Here is a 16,488-nt window from a genome sequence, read left to right on the forward strand (position 1 = left end):
ATTAGATTTGTGCCGACCACAAGATGACCAGACAGTCTGGAAACAGTACTGACCAACAGACCCATATTGGTTTAGTGTTTCATCTCAATCATGTTTTTCATTATATTACATTTCCTCAGTTACAGCAATTTTCAAACAGGGGTCATGTTCAGTATCCACACACACACATATGAATCTCCTTTTAATAACTAGCAAAACTATTCTTAATAAAACATTCCAAAAAAGGTTTCTACGTACATAACACATGACTCAATAATTTGTCATTTGCAACATACAGTAGATATACTGTATAGCTATATAATCGATGAACAGTGAACCGCCCATTGAGCTAGTAGGTTTATTAATATGACTTGGCTACTCTTTTATGCACGGCAGGTTGCTTCAGTGCAGTTGCAAGTCTCTGATGTGGGTATTTAAGAAAACAAGGATTATTGTATGTTGGCTTGTGCTACAGCCAAAACTCACATTTAAAGAGCTCAGCACTAATCAAATGATAATCACTGAGGAAGGTTTGAACCTGCAAAGTCATCTTAACAAAGGAGTTTACAAAAAGATGTTGCCTGCCAGTGAGGTGCAGGGCGTCTCCAGCGTAGGACCCCAGCTACATTGCAGGCATAATCAAGACGTGTACGGCTACCGATATTAGGTTAATTGATCAACACAGCTGTGTGTTATGCAAAGCGTTTCCGCTCATTCATATGAGTATTTTCCAAGTACTTAAGGCAGTGGAGGAAACACTTTGCATGATTAGACTGTAATTCACAGTGTGGGAGGACTGTAAAAGCATTAATCTACCCACAATTTACAAACAAGCTTTCTCAGACATGTTGGCATGATGATGAGTATCACCTTTACAGCTGACATTTGGTATGTAAGTGTTTAGGTGATAGTTTATCAGCAAATTGCTTCATCGTGTCATGACCTGCAAAATGTGACCTTTGAAATAAAGTGGGGCTAGATTGTTTAAAGGTCTCTTGCAATTTGGCTGTTGGATGAGTGAAATTCTATCTAATTGTATTGGGTTTGTATTTTTTTTCAGGACAAGATTCTGCTGGTTCAGAGTAGTGAACCAATTCCTAAACATAAAACGAATACCTGATCTAAAAAGGTATAAACCACATCTGGTTCAAGTATTATTTTCAAATCTGTGAGCAATATCAATGCATTGATTATTTTTGACTGATTACTAATTCAATATTGGTAACGTATGTCACCAATTTATGTAAACCAGACCTATGTTGGGGATATTAACTTACTCCAGGTAGTAATGATTTAACTACTACTGTACAGTAGATGTTGTGTATACAGTGTCTGTTGGTGCTATTTTTTCAGCACACATGGGATTATCTCGGTTTGATTATGGATGGCGTTTTCTCAGACCATTGTGTGGCGGCATATTATGTATATGTGGGAACAGTTCAAAAATAAGATAATATGTCCCCTAGCAAGTTATAATTAACTTATATCATCAATTATCATATTCCCATCTCCCCAGTCTCTTTAGGCTGTTTCAAGAGAACAGTGTTTCAGCTAATTTTGGAATAATTTTAGGTGATAATATTTGTATTTTATACTTCATGTTACATGCAGTATCTGCACCCATGTTTTTTAAGTGTATTTAGTGCAATTCATTGTATTTGTGTTCGTAAAGTCAATTTCTCATCTGTACAGTATTCTGCACTTTTTTCAAAGACCTAGAAAACCTACTTTGCTTGTATATAAAAAGGTTCAGTCAAAGTTAATGGCTTCCCAGTCCGTCGACTTTCCGTGCTGTTACAACATTTTTATACTGTTGCTTCTGCATGCCATACATTCCAGAAGCCTGGTACACCTAAAAAGTTTGCCTATGCCCATTGCTTAGTTAAACATTACCAGAGTGGTTTATCTTTACTGTCTGCAGGGTATATTTAAAATGTAATTATAAATTAAGGACAAACTGAAAGATGTGAACACCACACAACAAAGGTCTTTCAAACTTTCAAATTATTAATTTTGCAGCAGTACTGTAGGTCATCTTGTTTAACATCATACTAGTCCTTATCTATCCATATCAGCTGGGGTTTGATGTGGTTCCAGTAACAGTTGAAAGTTTACATGTGAGAGGAGGTCAAGTCCATCAAGATAAGTTTGAGTGTTCAAATATTAAAGTTTCAGGTATATGCCAATTGCCATTTGGAATAGGGGACGTTTGTCTGTAGAGGTACTTCAATAATTGTGAGATCCATACATACCCCAAAGAGCCCGAAGGCTTTACTAGATCACAAGGACACTGAGGCTTACGCTTTATTCTCAAAACAACACCATCATGATTGCCTTAGCCTTCCTCTATAAAGATTGTGAATGAATCCATGAGCTGAGCTTACTTCTTCTGGAAAACACCTCAGCTGTGCATGACTAATGACCATTTAAGATTAAGCATTACTGGATGAGCTGACTATCTAGGGGATTTGCAGTTTGTACGAATCCCAAGTAGATGATTTTAAGAATGAGGGACCGACGTAGACGCGCTCCCCTGAGACTTCCTCTCCACCTGCCACTGAGAGGCCCCATGGCTCTGAATCAACGGGGGGATGTTAGCCAACCCAGGCAGTTCAATAGAGAGCTAGGATCTGTATCAATCTTCCATGTACATGGCAATAAGTCATCTTAAACATGACTGAAGTTGTTTGAGGGAAAAAAAGAGATGGAATAAAGGGAGAGAAAATATTAGTTGCATAAATCAATCATCAACAAACATCAGAAAGGACTCTATACTGACAATGACTTCAAAGGAGGAGGCTTATGTTGTCTGGATTGTATACCTGCAACCAGCACACCTGATACTTTTCCTGTAGTCCATTGGAGCAGGTGTGAGCCCAATTTGATCACAATAAATTGTCATCCTTCCTCCCCTTCACACTGACAATACAGTAGAGTGCCCAACACAATAGTTGGCAAGAGACGGAGTTAATGTCAATGTCAAGTGTATTTATAAAGCATATTCAAAACAACCATGGTCGACCAAAGAGCTGCAAAGGGAGTGTTGGTTAACAAAGTGTTCAGACTAAAATTGCAGCAGGAATCTCCTCAGAAAGGATTATGTGATGTTGGCACAGATGCACTAGTTAGGGTTAGAATTTGTGTTAGGGTTAGAATTACATCAAGGATTGGGGTTAGTGATAGTTTTAGGGTTAGTAGCTAGAGTATACAGTCGGTTTACATTTTGGTTCAAGGTTAGGAGTTAGGAGGGTATTGAATGGGACTGATTTGTGAGTCCCCACAAGAATTGCAGAACAAAGTATGGTGAGAATATTGGATGTGTAATGAGAATGGTGGAAGAGATCCGGTTCATCCGAGAGATTAATTCACACCTGTAATAAGCCAACACAGAGATGGGATAACAACATTATCTTCCCTTCTGGTTGGGGTTGCACCTTTCACGTGCTCACGCATAGACACACACGCATGCACGCACACAAGCATGCTCGGACACAAAAAGCACAGGAATTCACCACACATGCACATCACTCTCTCCATCATGAAAAATCATTTCTTATGTTTTTGTGAATGTCAGCAAGGTACAAGTTGCCTATTCTAGATTCAATTCACACACTTCCAGTCCCAGGAGTTCCAGTCTAACTCTACCCTCTGCATATATTTAACCATTTAATTCTAGTTTCATGAGAGCCCAGTTGATCTCATTGATCTATTGACAGTAAATTACGTAATACAACAAATACTCAAGTATTATTGACATATTCAATCAATTTGTTAGGTTCACCTGACATTGCTCATACACTATTTTTATAGTAATTCATAAAGAAAAATTGAAGCAGTTTGCTCCTTGAAAATGCGAACAGAAGACGGGATATATCAGTCTAATTTAGATTTATGAGCTTCAAATATACAGTTTACTGTACAGAATACAGAACAATATGTAAGAAACATATATATATATATATAAATGTGTGTGTGTGTGCAGCCATAAAGAAAAGCTATCTGTAAACCAATTTTACCTTAAGTGACCTTCAACAACCTGACTTGATTGGGCTTTTTGAAAAACAATCTGAGCTTCCAAGCTCAATGAGCTGGCTAATGGCGGAGCTAGTGTTGCGTATGAGACCCTCGCATGATGCACACTCATTTTCTGCTTTTTAACTTTTGCAGTGAGCATCTTCACGCCGACGCCCTCCGTCAGCGCTGACGCAGAGGGACGGGTGTGACGGTCAACCCCTACCTGGAACTTTTACACCCCCTGAGACGCTGGAGATAGAAATGAAATGTAAATGAAATGTTGTGCACACACTGATGCGTGGGCACACAACCACACAGGTGAGGACAATCTGTCTCACAAGACCAAATCTCATGCACTCACAGAAACAAAGACGGTCACCATTGTGCGCAGACACACACACACACACACACACACACACACACACACACACAGGAAATCACGAACACCTGAACACTCATCATTACTCATCCCCACAAAAATACAAGACGCATTACCGAGAATTCAAGTGGGTTCTCATCGTTGTTACAAGTACACTACAATTGCTCTCATTAACATCATTGTGTTGAACGTCCCAAAGTCCACAGTCCATCCAAGATTCAATGTAAGATCAGAGGCAGAGGTCATACAGTGCCATCTGGTGGTTCAAAGAATAATCATTTGGAATATCTGGAATACTTGGGTTAAAGCTGGAATACGTAACACACACAAAAAAAATTTGAATATTAGAAACAGTGCCCCCCAAATTCTTGTTTGAATCTCTCCACGCTTTCCTGCAAGTTTGATTGCCAGTGGTTTCACAAAATGAGACAGGAGGAAGCATGGCCGCGGGGGACTAGGGGTTCTGAGGGTGCTGCAGCACCCCCTGCTGACAGCACGAGAATTTAATATGATAGAACTTCGAAATCCACCACCATGGCACCGCCCCGCAAGGGGATGGGAGGAATGGGAGGAAGGCCCGCCTCACCAAACTCAATTGGCTGGAACACGTTCGCTGGAACAGAATTGTCTGGAAAGTAGCGGGCTGCTCCAAAAGTAGAAATTGACATTCCACTGGTTGTCTGTGTTGCTAAACAACTCTCAGAAGGCATCATGTGCTTACACAACTTATTTATTAGGGACAAATGTTTTGTTTTATATTGAAACATCTCATTACAATGTATTGTACCTCTAACACCAAGACAATACATTGTGTATAATTCCATTGATAAAAGGGTACTATTGCAATGGTAAAATATTGAATCATAGCACCATCGTGTAGTTACAAAGCACATATAGCCAGTGGCAGTTCTAGACAAATTTTACTGGGGGGACCAAGGTGAGACCAGTGTTTAATCAGAGGGGCACATTAGTTCCGCTTTTGGCGCTAGCGCATAATATCGTAATAACTTAATTGATTTCATTTTCATTTTATTATTCAGTCAGCTCAGGGGGGGGGGCACAGTGGGGACCAGGGACATTTTTACAGGGGCACTGGCCCCTGTAAGCCCCCGTGTAGAACCGCCACTGCGTATAGCCACATTGCCAACCATAATCTTGCTGAATCCGTACATCAACCATATAGTAAATTTGGTCCAAAAAATTGTCAGACATGAGAAATCATCTTACAGTGTTTTACTTTTTTTCCTCAAGTTCCTTTACCCTCCTTGACGAGGCCAATAACATGTGTTCCCATGAATATTTACTGCATTTGAAATACCTGGAGGTGTAAAGTGAACAAGCCCCTGTCAGATTTATAGAGAGAGGCTGCAGAGGAACGCTGCTGAGGAAAGCTGCAGTTTTGGTTGGCCATCACACAGACAGTTACGGTGCATAAACTATTCCCTTTCTGCTTTCATGTGGTGGAGATGTCCAACTTCACAGTTGGATGCAGTTGTAGTTACACCACACCACCGCATACCAAACTGTAGACACACAGTAGATCAAATAGGCCTATATTGTCTCCCAAAAAAGCATTCTTACGGTCATGCAAATGTACATTTGTCTTTTGAAACCATAAAAGGTTTGTATTGATATTTTATATTTGGATATGGTGTCATGTTTCTTTTCCAATGGTTCCTTTTCCCATTCACATAAGGAGTTAAGAACAATGCCTACCATGTCCAGGTATGGCAGTACCATATAGCTTTTTGACTGCACCATATCTCCTAAATTTAATCTGGAATACTGGAATAACTCAGTTCATGTCTGTCATTTAAACCACATAATTTGGTGAGAAAAGAAATGTTAGATTAGACATTTTCGGAACTCATGGCATTTTTCTTATGGGGGTCAAATTAGCACATCGGGACACCAGGGGTAACAGACACACTTCAAGATTCAACATCAGAATTTGGTGAAAATCAAGTACATATAACACTATTGGTATTTCGATACATTTATTCGCAATTATGCTATGAGTGACTGTATAAATTCCCAACGATCTGATGCATGGGCAGAAGACACCCAACCATACCTCCAGAGCAGATGACCCCCAGTCTTACACACACTGTGCTGCAGCTAACGCTTGAAATATGAGACGTGTGTCCCTGTGGACGTATGAAAGGAGGATCAGGACCTAATCAGCCCCCCTGCCTGCCGGACACCACATGCTTTCCCTACAGGGGTGCTGGAGAGACCTGTGGAGAGACAATCCCCAACAGGAGGGGGGCATTACACCCTACCTAATCCTCTTATTAGAGGCTACAGCCGAAAAGGGAGACAGACAGCTACTGGGTGCTGTTAAGGGTCAGGGGAGACCACCAACACAACCTTCTGGCTTGAAGCACTTCTTATACTGTACATTAGATCTCTAGACGATTTGGATGAGGAGAAGCAAGAAGGCTTACTGTGAGGAAGCTGGGATTCCATAGGCAGTCATTCACATTTTGGATTCACCATATCATTTATAGCTCTCAGAGCTGAACGGAAGCTAGGTCTTTTTGATTTGCGGAGAGAGGAAAAGAGACAGGAAGGTAGGGAACAGAGACATGTATTGTGACACAACCTGAGGCCTGGAACAGAGTGAAGCTGTCTAGGCAGGCCACAGGAGCAACAGTGTCAAGAGCGGCCATCAGAGACACCACGGGCCAAGCGAGGAGGGGGGGAGGTCATGTCACCTGGGGTGTAGAGCTGCATAAACGGGTGGGTGAACTATGAATTCCGTGGCTTAGGTTAGGCAAAACCACGCATGCATTCCATCTATAGTTGCTGTTGCTGTTAAAGGGGCGTAAATTCTATTTCAGAAATGTAGGAGGTGAGTAAACAATGTTTATGCTCTACTACAGCCCTGCATTTCACCTATTGACTTGGCAGATGTTGTGACAAGCAGATGGGAGTCAGTTGTGTGACAGATATATTGAATGTAGTGTTTTAGTAGTAGTGAGTCAACACCAGTAACTCCATCTCATGTCTCTGAAAGACCAAAATCTCTTTAAACACATTCCAAAAATGTGTCTACTGTACTGACTGCAACTTCCCTGTTCCCTCCACTAACAAGGTTCAACAGAAGCTTTTAAAGCAACTTGCCCCTGTGAAGAAATCACAGCTGGGTGTGTTGTTTTGTTGTTGTTTGTTATTCATGGATTTCAGCATATGCAAACATCGTTCTAGCAGCAGGGAGGCTGCCTTATTGGACTATCCATGAGTAAGTGGGTTGTCACAGGTATTGTGACGCACATCAACAAATGACTCACCATGCGCTGATAATTAAAGTGTAGCAGCCACAGAAGGCTGCTGTGTGTGTGCGCGCGCTCAAGTGTGTATGTGCATCTGTTTATGTGTGCAGGTACAAATAAGTCAGAATAGTAGAACACGAAGAATCCAACTTGTAAATCTGGTCCTATCCTTTTTTTTTAAAACTTTTTTGGGGGGGATTCGAGTTAGAATTAGGGTAATGTTTTCATGTGTGTACTGAAATGAAAATCTTGGGACTCAAAATCAGTTTTTCCTTTCTGATGCTTTGAGTAATCTTGGACTGTCTATTGTGCTTGACCATGGAAAGAAGATGTTTTCCAGCCTTAAAGTGGTACACCGTCTGGAAAATATAATATCTTATAAATATTTTGAACAATCCAGATGGATGAATAGCACTACAAGTGTGAGGAAATGTACAGTATGTATTTTTGATTTTGGGATTAATTGTATGAACTACATTATCAAGACGTTGGGCACCTATCTTTAAACCATGGTCTGGGTGAATACTTAATTCCGATTGGCTGCAGGGTATCCATTATTTTCTGATAATGGACACCTACCAAGTAGTACCAGTGAAACTAGAACCATTCTAAATTAATGTGCTGGCTGGCTACATAGTGAGGTCAACATATCTACATTTCAGATAGCCTGTATCTAAAATGAGTAACCATAGCAACTGGGACACAGTCACAGCCTCCATTTACAATTTATTGCAACACTTTAACAAGCTAACATCTAATTACAACAACGAATGGCTTCAACATTTCTTTTAACCTACTTGGAGAAAATAATTTTTCTGAAATTACTGTGTCAGTGTCACATAGCGCTTGCAAACAGCCATGACATCAGGAATGAAGATAGGAATGTGTTTGTGATATCCACAGAATCAAACCTCAATAATTTTTTTGCCCCAATTATTTTGTGTTACGGTAACTCCAGACACGGAGCTCTTACTGTAGCAACATTCAATTCTTAACAACCAAGAATGTGTCATGAGCAGCTTTGGTTTGTGCTGCCCAGTGCTGTGAAGCCAATTAAATAATAAGTCACTCTTCACTAGAGTAGCGGTTCAGAGAACTCACCCATAAATCATTGGCCTATGATGCGGAGGCTCGCTGCTCTCCTACCGCACACACATAACTGCTGCCAGCATGAGGGATCGCTGGCCTCCATGACACCACAGGAGTTTGAAAACACTGGGTTCCCATGCAGCAAAATGGGAGTGAGTGTGAGCAATGTGGTCCAGTCGAAATGTCCATCAGAGTCCTCTATGTTGAGGCCTGATGAGGAGAAAAACAGGAGTGTGCGTGTGTGAGTGTGTGTGTGTGTGTGTGAGACAGAGACAGAGAAAGAGAGAGAGAGAGAGGGAGAGAGTGGGAGAGAGGGAGAGAGAGAGAGAGAGAGAGAGAGAGAGAGAGAGAGAGAGAGGAGAGAGAGAGAGAGAGAGAGAGAGAGAGAGAGAGAGTGTGTGTGTGTGTGTGTATGCAAAGTATGTTTAGTGGAGGTTGAATCTTTTTTCCTCAAGGCAAAGTATAAAAGTTCAAATTGAAAGTCAAACATGCTAGTTTACAATGCAGCTACCACCATAGCCCATTAGATGGACATTCATCTTGATAAAAGCCTAATAGTATTTCAAAAAAAGCAGTCTACAGCCATTACCTCAACGCAAGAATTGCATGAGTCAATTTCAAGATGGGCTTACAACACTCGCCTCCCAAAACACATGACTGCATTGCATACCAAGTAGACACTCACTAGGGGCCATGCAGCGACTGATGTTACAGAATTGTTTTGTCTGTCAGGGAAATTATGTCACTTAAGGCAGTAAAAGACCCATCCCTTTGTTAATTTGATTTAAGAGACATCCCGTCTGATTACCTGATAACCACCGAGGCTGAGGCCGAGGCAGCGGTCAGAGGAGTGTGCTGCCTCTCTGCCTTAGCATTGAGGCGTAAAAGGCCTGCCCAAAAGATCTTGGCTGCTTTCGCAACTTTGTGACCTTAAAATTGTGGAACATTACATTTGAGCATCAGTTTTTGTAGTAGGCTTTTTGAGACAACGTACTGTCCTGAATAGAAAAACAAGTCTGCCACCTTGCTTAAGTCTAAGCCTACTTACTGGGAAAACATGCAAAAAGATACATTGGGGGGAAGCAGATTGAATGTTGTAGATTGGCGGGCATTGTAAATTAAGTATTGTGTTTACTGTAACATGTAGCTATATAGGTTGCAATGGACTAACGCAAGTACTTTTTAAAACTTGGGCTGCTGTTCACGTGGCATGTGATCTTCATGTGTTGTGTGGCTCAGTTAAATAACTATGACTGGGACAGACTCTGACTTTGATTTGACAATGACTGTACAGTAACTCACAGCAGCTGACATTGATACAAAACCACATCAGTAGAGAGTGACCATTATGAGACTGACAGCTGATTCAAACGTAGGTGAGTAAATAACATAAATACTTAATTTTTCTACATTAACTCATACCCTTTATCTTTCCAACATTACAAGCCCTATTTTTCTTTGAAAAAAGGGTCAAAACTAAAATAATGGCCCACTGACAGTGGGACAATGAGGTGCTGCCTACACCTCGTTGGAAAAATCCATGACTACAGACAATTCCTCAACTCCTGCAGTTGCGTTTGAAGTCTTCATGACAACAGCGTAAACCCAGCCTGAAAGAGAGAGTCCTCCTTGGCTCTCTCCTGCTTCTCTCCCCACATTCTACCCTCCTCCGTCCGTCCCTCCCATCAGTCCTGTTCTTCCCCGTGGGAGATAAGGAGAGTACATAGTGACACTCTTATTAATGGCTGCTGTTAACCTCAGCGGGTCAAACCTATTGGAGTCACTGATGAATCTGGTCTGCAGGAGCGTTGTGGGATGAGAACCCTCCAAACCAACCCTCAACAGCCCCCCACCCCACCCCTCCCCCAACACACACACACACTTCCACCCTCCCCTCCCACATGTGCAGACTTAGCCACGTCATCCATTTCCCCCTCCTCAACTGAAATGATGATCGTCGGGGAGGAGGATGAGAGGAATGTAGCAGGGTGGAGAGGGTGAAAGGACAGGGGGATGTAGGTGTCCCCCCCCCCCCCCCAAGGCAGAATCTTGTGGTTTGTGTGTGAGTTTGATAATGGGTGCATTTGTAACAAAGTGTGTTAGTGAGAAAGACGTAGACTATGATGTAGATGAAAAAGTATGCGAAGGTGGTCAAAATGGTCAGGAAAACTATGTTTGATTGTTTGTAAGTGTATGATTGAGCCACATATAATATCAACATCAGTTTTTTGCATCAGAGTGATGCTTGGTGTTTTACTGAAGATACAGATCAATTTCAACAACTGGGGAAAATAAATGTATGATCTTAAAAGAATGTGGGATCATATCCTTTTCATTCACATGAAATGATTGTGACCATTTTTGGACTTGTGTTCCATATCTGATTTCCACAAAACCTCAACCTCAAAGCCTCTGAAAAGAAGCATGCACTTGTATTACGTTTCTGCATGTTCCAACTTAAGACTCGATCAAAGCGCCTGTGTTTTGATCCATTGCGATAAGAAGCAGCGTACATCATTTTGATTGGCAACATCGAGTTAGTGCCCTTAGGGAAAGTAAGGTCTGCCATAGAAACATCTGACAGGCGTTTCTGTCCCAACTGAATCAAGAAATACTGTTCCTATTAACACTTTTTTCATACCCATGAAGCTTTCAGATGCAAAGAGTCATCTCAGGAACCAAAACATTGGGATGATGTCATCCACTGAAAAGTGAACATTCAGGGTACACATGCTCCTGCCTCAGAAGTGGTGTCCAAAAAGCGGGTATTTAATGCTCTAAATGTTTGTGTCACAGAGAAAACTAATATTGAGAAATTAAAAGTACATCTCTACGTCTGTCTATTTGGAAACTTATCTTATCCAAGTCTTATCTTCAAACATTTCTCAAACTGATCATTTTACTGGTGAGGGGTGCATTAGTTTGACTGGCAGTGTACTGTAATAAATGTAATGTGGTTCATTGCAGCAGTATCAACTGTTGGACCAAAGCTGATTTGTTGATTATACTGTTCATTAACTGTGTTTCTTGTTCAAGGGACACAACTTTAGTTCCCATACTTTTGTAGTCAGTAAGTCAAGTCTGTCTGTCAGAGAGTTTGTCACTACATGTGAGATTATCAGGATATCAAACTTTGCACTTCTGGCCTCATTAGCATGCATAGTGGGTAGCACTGTGACATGATCTGATATATACTGTCAGGGTTTCCCGCAGAAAATGTGTTCGTTAAGGTGGTAGGGTGGGGTTTGCCGTCAGACCGGGGGGTGGGGGATAGTTTGTGCGATAGACTAATGCGTTCTGCAGAGAAGGGAGACTTTTTGGAATGGAAGGGAGAAAACAGGACAGAGTATCACGGTGGATATTGCCATTTAAAAAAGACTTCCTTCTATTGAGGAAGTCCTAAACTCTACACCCAATTAAATTCCTAATTGAGAGTTTTTTGTTCTTGCTAATGTTGTACTGGATAAGTATGTGTAAATGAGATCATCATCAAACATACTTGGCAGTTCTTTTTTTCTTCAAACGAACAGGCATAAGGCTACGAATGTTCAGTCATGAAAGTCATAATGTAATACATTACTTTTAATATGATAATTATTTTTGCATATTTACCCAAATAAATTGCAATCATGATATAATTTCAACATTTGAAATTAAGCTTAATAAGAATTGGTTCCCTCATAACAGAGTATGTTATTATGTCAGTCTATTCGTAGCTGTTAGGCTTTGAGAGTCCTAAGCTGAAACTTACAAGGGACTTGATAACATTTAGACCTTGACACCTTTAGGTACCATACACACAGTGTTAGTGTTAACCTTTTGCAACCTATTTGTGACCGTAGTGGACCACATGTCACACAAGGCCAATACAACTTTAAGTCAGATAATCTAGTGCTCAGTCAAACACATTGATCCGTAAACAGTTCACATTGAAGCAGGTCCATTTCCATTATCAAAACTCTCAGTAAACTTATGTATGGGAATATCTTGCCAGCATTTTGCCAGTCATTTCAACTACAGCCCTATTGTCCACCCATATTCAACACCACAGAGCACATAGTCTATTTCACTTTCATCTCACCATGGTTATTATGGGCTGCTTTAATTAATACAATAAGGTTAACAGGCGACGTCTAGGATCACATGACCGAGGTGATGTTCAAGATCACATGGCCCGGGGCCGGGGGACGTTCAGCATCACATGGCCCAGGAGATGTTTGCGGCATGTTCCTTTGCCTTCATCCGCAGCACGGCGATGCTGGAGGAGCGTCTCTCAAACTCTGGCTTGGTCTCAAAGGACGGGCCGCCATTGGGCGGTGGCGACGTGAGGAGGGAATCCGCTGCAAAGAAGTTGTTCAGTGAGACGTGGCCAAACTGGCTCTGCTGGTTGGAGAAGGCCACATATCCGTGTTCAGCAGGAGCGCGAGGGGAGGGGGAGTAGGAGGTGACGCAGGGGGGGGAGCCGCGGGGGAGCATGCAGGAGGACACCACGGGGCCGCTGGGGGGGGGACCGGGCCACAGGTTGTTGGGAATCTGCGGAAAGTAAGAGGGCATTATTGGTCATCAATACTTTGATGTCTCACAGATACTTTGTAACTGTGAGACAAGAAAATACTCTTTGACAGAGCGTTCTGAATAATTAATGGATCCTTACATATCGCTTATGGGAAGGTTAGGTTTGAGAAATTTCCTCTAATGGTGAAATATTGTCAAGTTTAATGTCTATCTTAAAGTACATCACAGACAGCAGATGGACGTTTTGATGGCAATTTAGTAAATAAATGGACAACCCATCTTTTCCAATTACGCACATTGGAACATTTTAACGATGTAATTTATGAAGATTTCAATTTAATATTTTACCAGTACATATTTATATTTTTAACAACCACTTCAATGCACACGTTTGATATCCATAAACTAAAAATAACATCTGGGAAAACATTCTGACATTGGAATTGCTTGGAACTGCAGACAAATGTGTATTACTGACAAAACTGCACTAGAAGCCTACAGGTATAAAATGTGGGTGATTTTTTTGCAGTCTGGGTGCTCTATAGTTCAATTTAGGACTTGTTGCATACATAAAATATGTCTGATATTATCTCAGTTAGATATCAAATAGCATACCAACGTAATAAGTCTGCTGACGCCACAAAAAGTATATTTTTTCTCACAAGAAAATGCCTTTATAGACAAATATAGAGGAAGCAACAAAATATGCTAGTACAGAATTTTGATTTAGAAAAAGACATAGATCATGAACAATACTGAAACTGCTCAACTTGATAAACTGATCACATCATATCAGATATCCTATTCCCTTAGTCCACGTCCACACAGTTTACATACATTTTGAATAACTCATTGGTAATCGAACATTCAATCTTCCGTCGATGGTACTAGGCCTACAATCTTGTCTCAAAATGATATGGTCGATATTTATTAAAACTTTAAAACTACAAATGTGGATAGGTGATAAATATATGTGAATATGGATAGCAATGGCTTCACCTCCATACAACTCGGAAGTTTCTACATCTATTTCGATAGACCGAGAACGATCGTCGTCGCACTTACGGTCCACAAACACATCTAATCATACATAGCCTAACTAAAGACAAGTCAATGTATTTGATGGTTGCTTAACTATAGCCTATATTTAGTGTTCAAATTATACTCTAGGCCTACAGGTATTGCAGATTTTACTCATGCATAAATGACATAACACAATCGGTGTGCTTAATTGCTTGTCATTTTTAAATTGCATGTCAAACTTATTTGTCCTTGTTTGTCAATATGTTACCGTGTTAATGTAACCAAAAAGTTCGGTTGTTAAGCACCATGAAACAAATAGGTTATGTTTCAAAATATTTAATGATGAGGGCGGTAAGTGACAAACTAAAACCGATGCTCAGGTGGAGCACTTTTGATAAGTATAAACATTGCTCTAATATATACTACATGCATACATATTGCTCTATAGGCTATCATAAAAAAAAGAGAACTTACTTGTGTGTAGCTGTCCGTTCTTGGTAACACTGATATGTCGTAAGTCGCTGCAAAGTGACTTTTTGCTTGTTGGATCTGTCCATAGCGCTCTCTTTTTCTCCATTTGGCTCTTCTGTTTTGAAACCACACCTAAAACAAAGCAAATTCCCAATGTATTTAATACGTACTAGTAACTAACTAAAACTAAGTTTAAATTAAGATCAAATGTAATCAAAGCCAATTGTTAATTTTTTTTAATTGTTGGCATGAGATGGCAATATTTTCAACCTTTATTCTACAACTTCACAGGTAATTTTTCCAGTCTTAGATTAGTCTACATGTTAAACTCGGTTTACCTGCACCCTGGCCTCTGTTAGTTCAGTCCTCATCGCCAGCTGTTCTCTCACGTAAACATCTGGGTAATGGGTTTTCTGAAACACTTTCTCCAATTCCTCAAGCTGGGCACTCGTGAAAGTCGTTCGGTGCCTCCTTTTCTTACTGCTCGATACGTTACTATCGCACTTGTCACCGATTTCATCCAAGTCCGTTTTGTCTTGCCCCACGGCAGAAGAGGCCCGTAGATTGCAACAAGTGTCCAGTGACCTTCCAATGTCCGAATGCAAAGTTTCCTCTTCAGTTTTTTGCATTCCATAATTTGCTACAATTCAGGGTGGGGTGGAGGTGTCAGTGATATTTGAAGTTGGGGACGTGATGACAAGTTATAGGCCTACCATTATCACTTATGCGTAAACTACAAAAATTGAGGATAAGTAAATCACTTACATTTAAAATGTATAAACAGTTCAGATGTGTATCATGCTATGGATAGGCCAACAGGGTACGCCTATGCATAGTCCTACAAATTATTGTAAGATAATGACTGATTGTGAGAACGTTTTTGCATGTTTGCGATATTGGATTATTCATAATTATGTAAAATCCAAATGTACTCACAATGAAAATATAGTACAATCATAATAAACATCTTCCATATCCTAATCAATCTACATTTCCTATATATCAATCAATCAATCATGATAAGGATTTATCCGTACTATTGTACATTTTTGCTATAGTCTATTAGATTAGGTTGCCCAATTTTCGATATATTTTATTATTTTGGGATTGGTGTCTGCTGTATCATAATAGTCTACTTCATTCTCATCAATAAACTCAAGCCAATACGATGGATTTCATGCGTAATTTGGGTATACAAGAAACACGTAAATTGACAAGTTACCCACCGTTCTGGTCACCGCAAGGCGAGGACCGCTCCATCCGAGTACTGTGGTCGTTATTCTGAAGACCGAAGGCCTGCACACACTTAGGCGAGGTCTTGTTGTAGTACTGCACGCTGTCCAAACTTTCCACGACCTGGTCCAGCGCGCCGCCAGAGCCCAAGTAATAATCGCTGCTCTTAATCACTTGGCTTTTCAGAGCGAATTTATCGTTCATGTATTCCATTATATTCCTTGTATCCTGTGATTCACATGTAGTTTTCAAAAGGGACCATAGATAATTTTGACGTTCATAAACGCGTAACAATACCATGTACAATATAGCGCAAGTCGTTAATTAGTGTCGTCTTAAACGTTGCACGGCTTCTTTATAACGTGGGAGAAGGGGTTCCTTGAAGGAGCCCCCCTACTTTTGAATATGAAGAGGACTGAGCTCCTCCCACGCGCTGTAGGCCTATCCCTAGACTGCAATGGACTGAAAGGAAACAGTCAAATTGATTTAATTTAAACACGACATCACAAA

The 16,488-nt window shown here is 40.7% G+C and overlaps 1 protein-coding gene across 1 annotated transcript; it reads right to left on the reverse strand.

The window, feature by feature from the left end:
* Positions 1 to 12,369: 12,369 nt before the first annotated feature.
* alx1 (ALX homeobox 1) lies at positions 12,370 to 16,217 on the reverse strand. The gene is made up of 4 exons (XM_047050849.1): positions 15,972 to 16,217; positions 15,084 to 15,385; positions 14,749 to 14,877; positions 12,370 to 13,269 (listed from the first exon to the last, which is right to left on the reverse strand). Exons 1-4 carry the CDS (start codon positions 16,189 to 16,191, stop codon positions 12,934 to 12,936), a joined length of 987 nt encoding a protein of 328 aa, XP_046906805.1. The 5' UTR covers positions 16,192 to 16,217; the 3' UTR covers positions 12,370 to 12,933.
* Positions 16,218 to 16,488: the final 271 nt, after the last annotated feature.

Source organism: Hypomesus transpacificus, unplaced genomic scaffold, assembly GCF_021917145.1.
Source record: "Hypomesus transpacificus isolate Combined female unplaced genomic scaffold, fHypTra1 scaffold_129, whole genome shotgun sequence".
Classification (NCBI taxonomy): Eukaryota; Metazoa; Chordata; class Actinopteri; order Osmeriformes; family Osmeridae; genus Hypomesus; species Hypomesus transpacificus.

What these genes read in the sequence shown, in the direction of transcription:
- alx1 (XM_047050849.1), bottom strand. Translation starts at nt 16,191, where the DNA reads ATGGAATACATGAACGATAAATTCGCTCTGAAAAGCCAAGTGATTAAG. An exon ending in TAACAGAGGCCAGGGTGCAG is followed by an intron (nt 14,878 to 15,083) that starts GTAAACCGAGTT and finishes GCTTTGTTTTAG; the next exon opens with GTGTGGTTTCAAAACAGAAG. An exon ending in GAACGGACAGCTACACACAA is followed by an intron (nt 13,270 to 14,748) that starts GTAAGTTCTCTT and finishes TACTTTCCGCAG; the next exon opens with ATTCCCAACAACCTGTGGCC.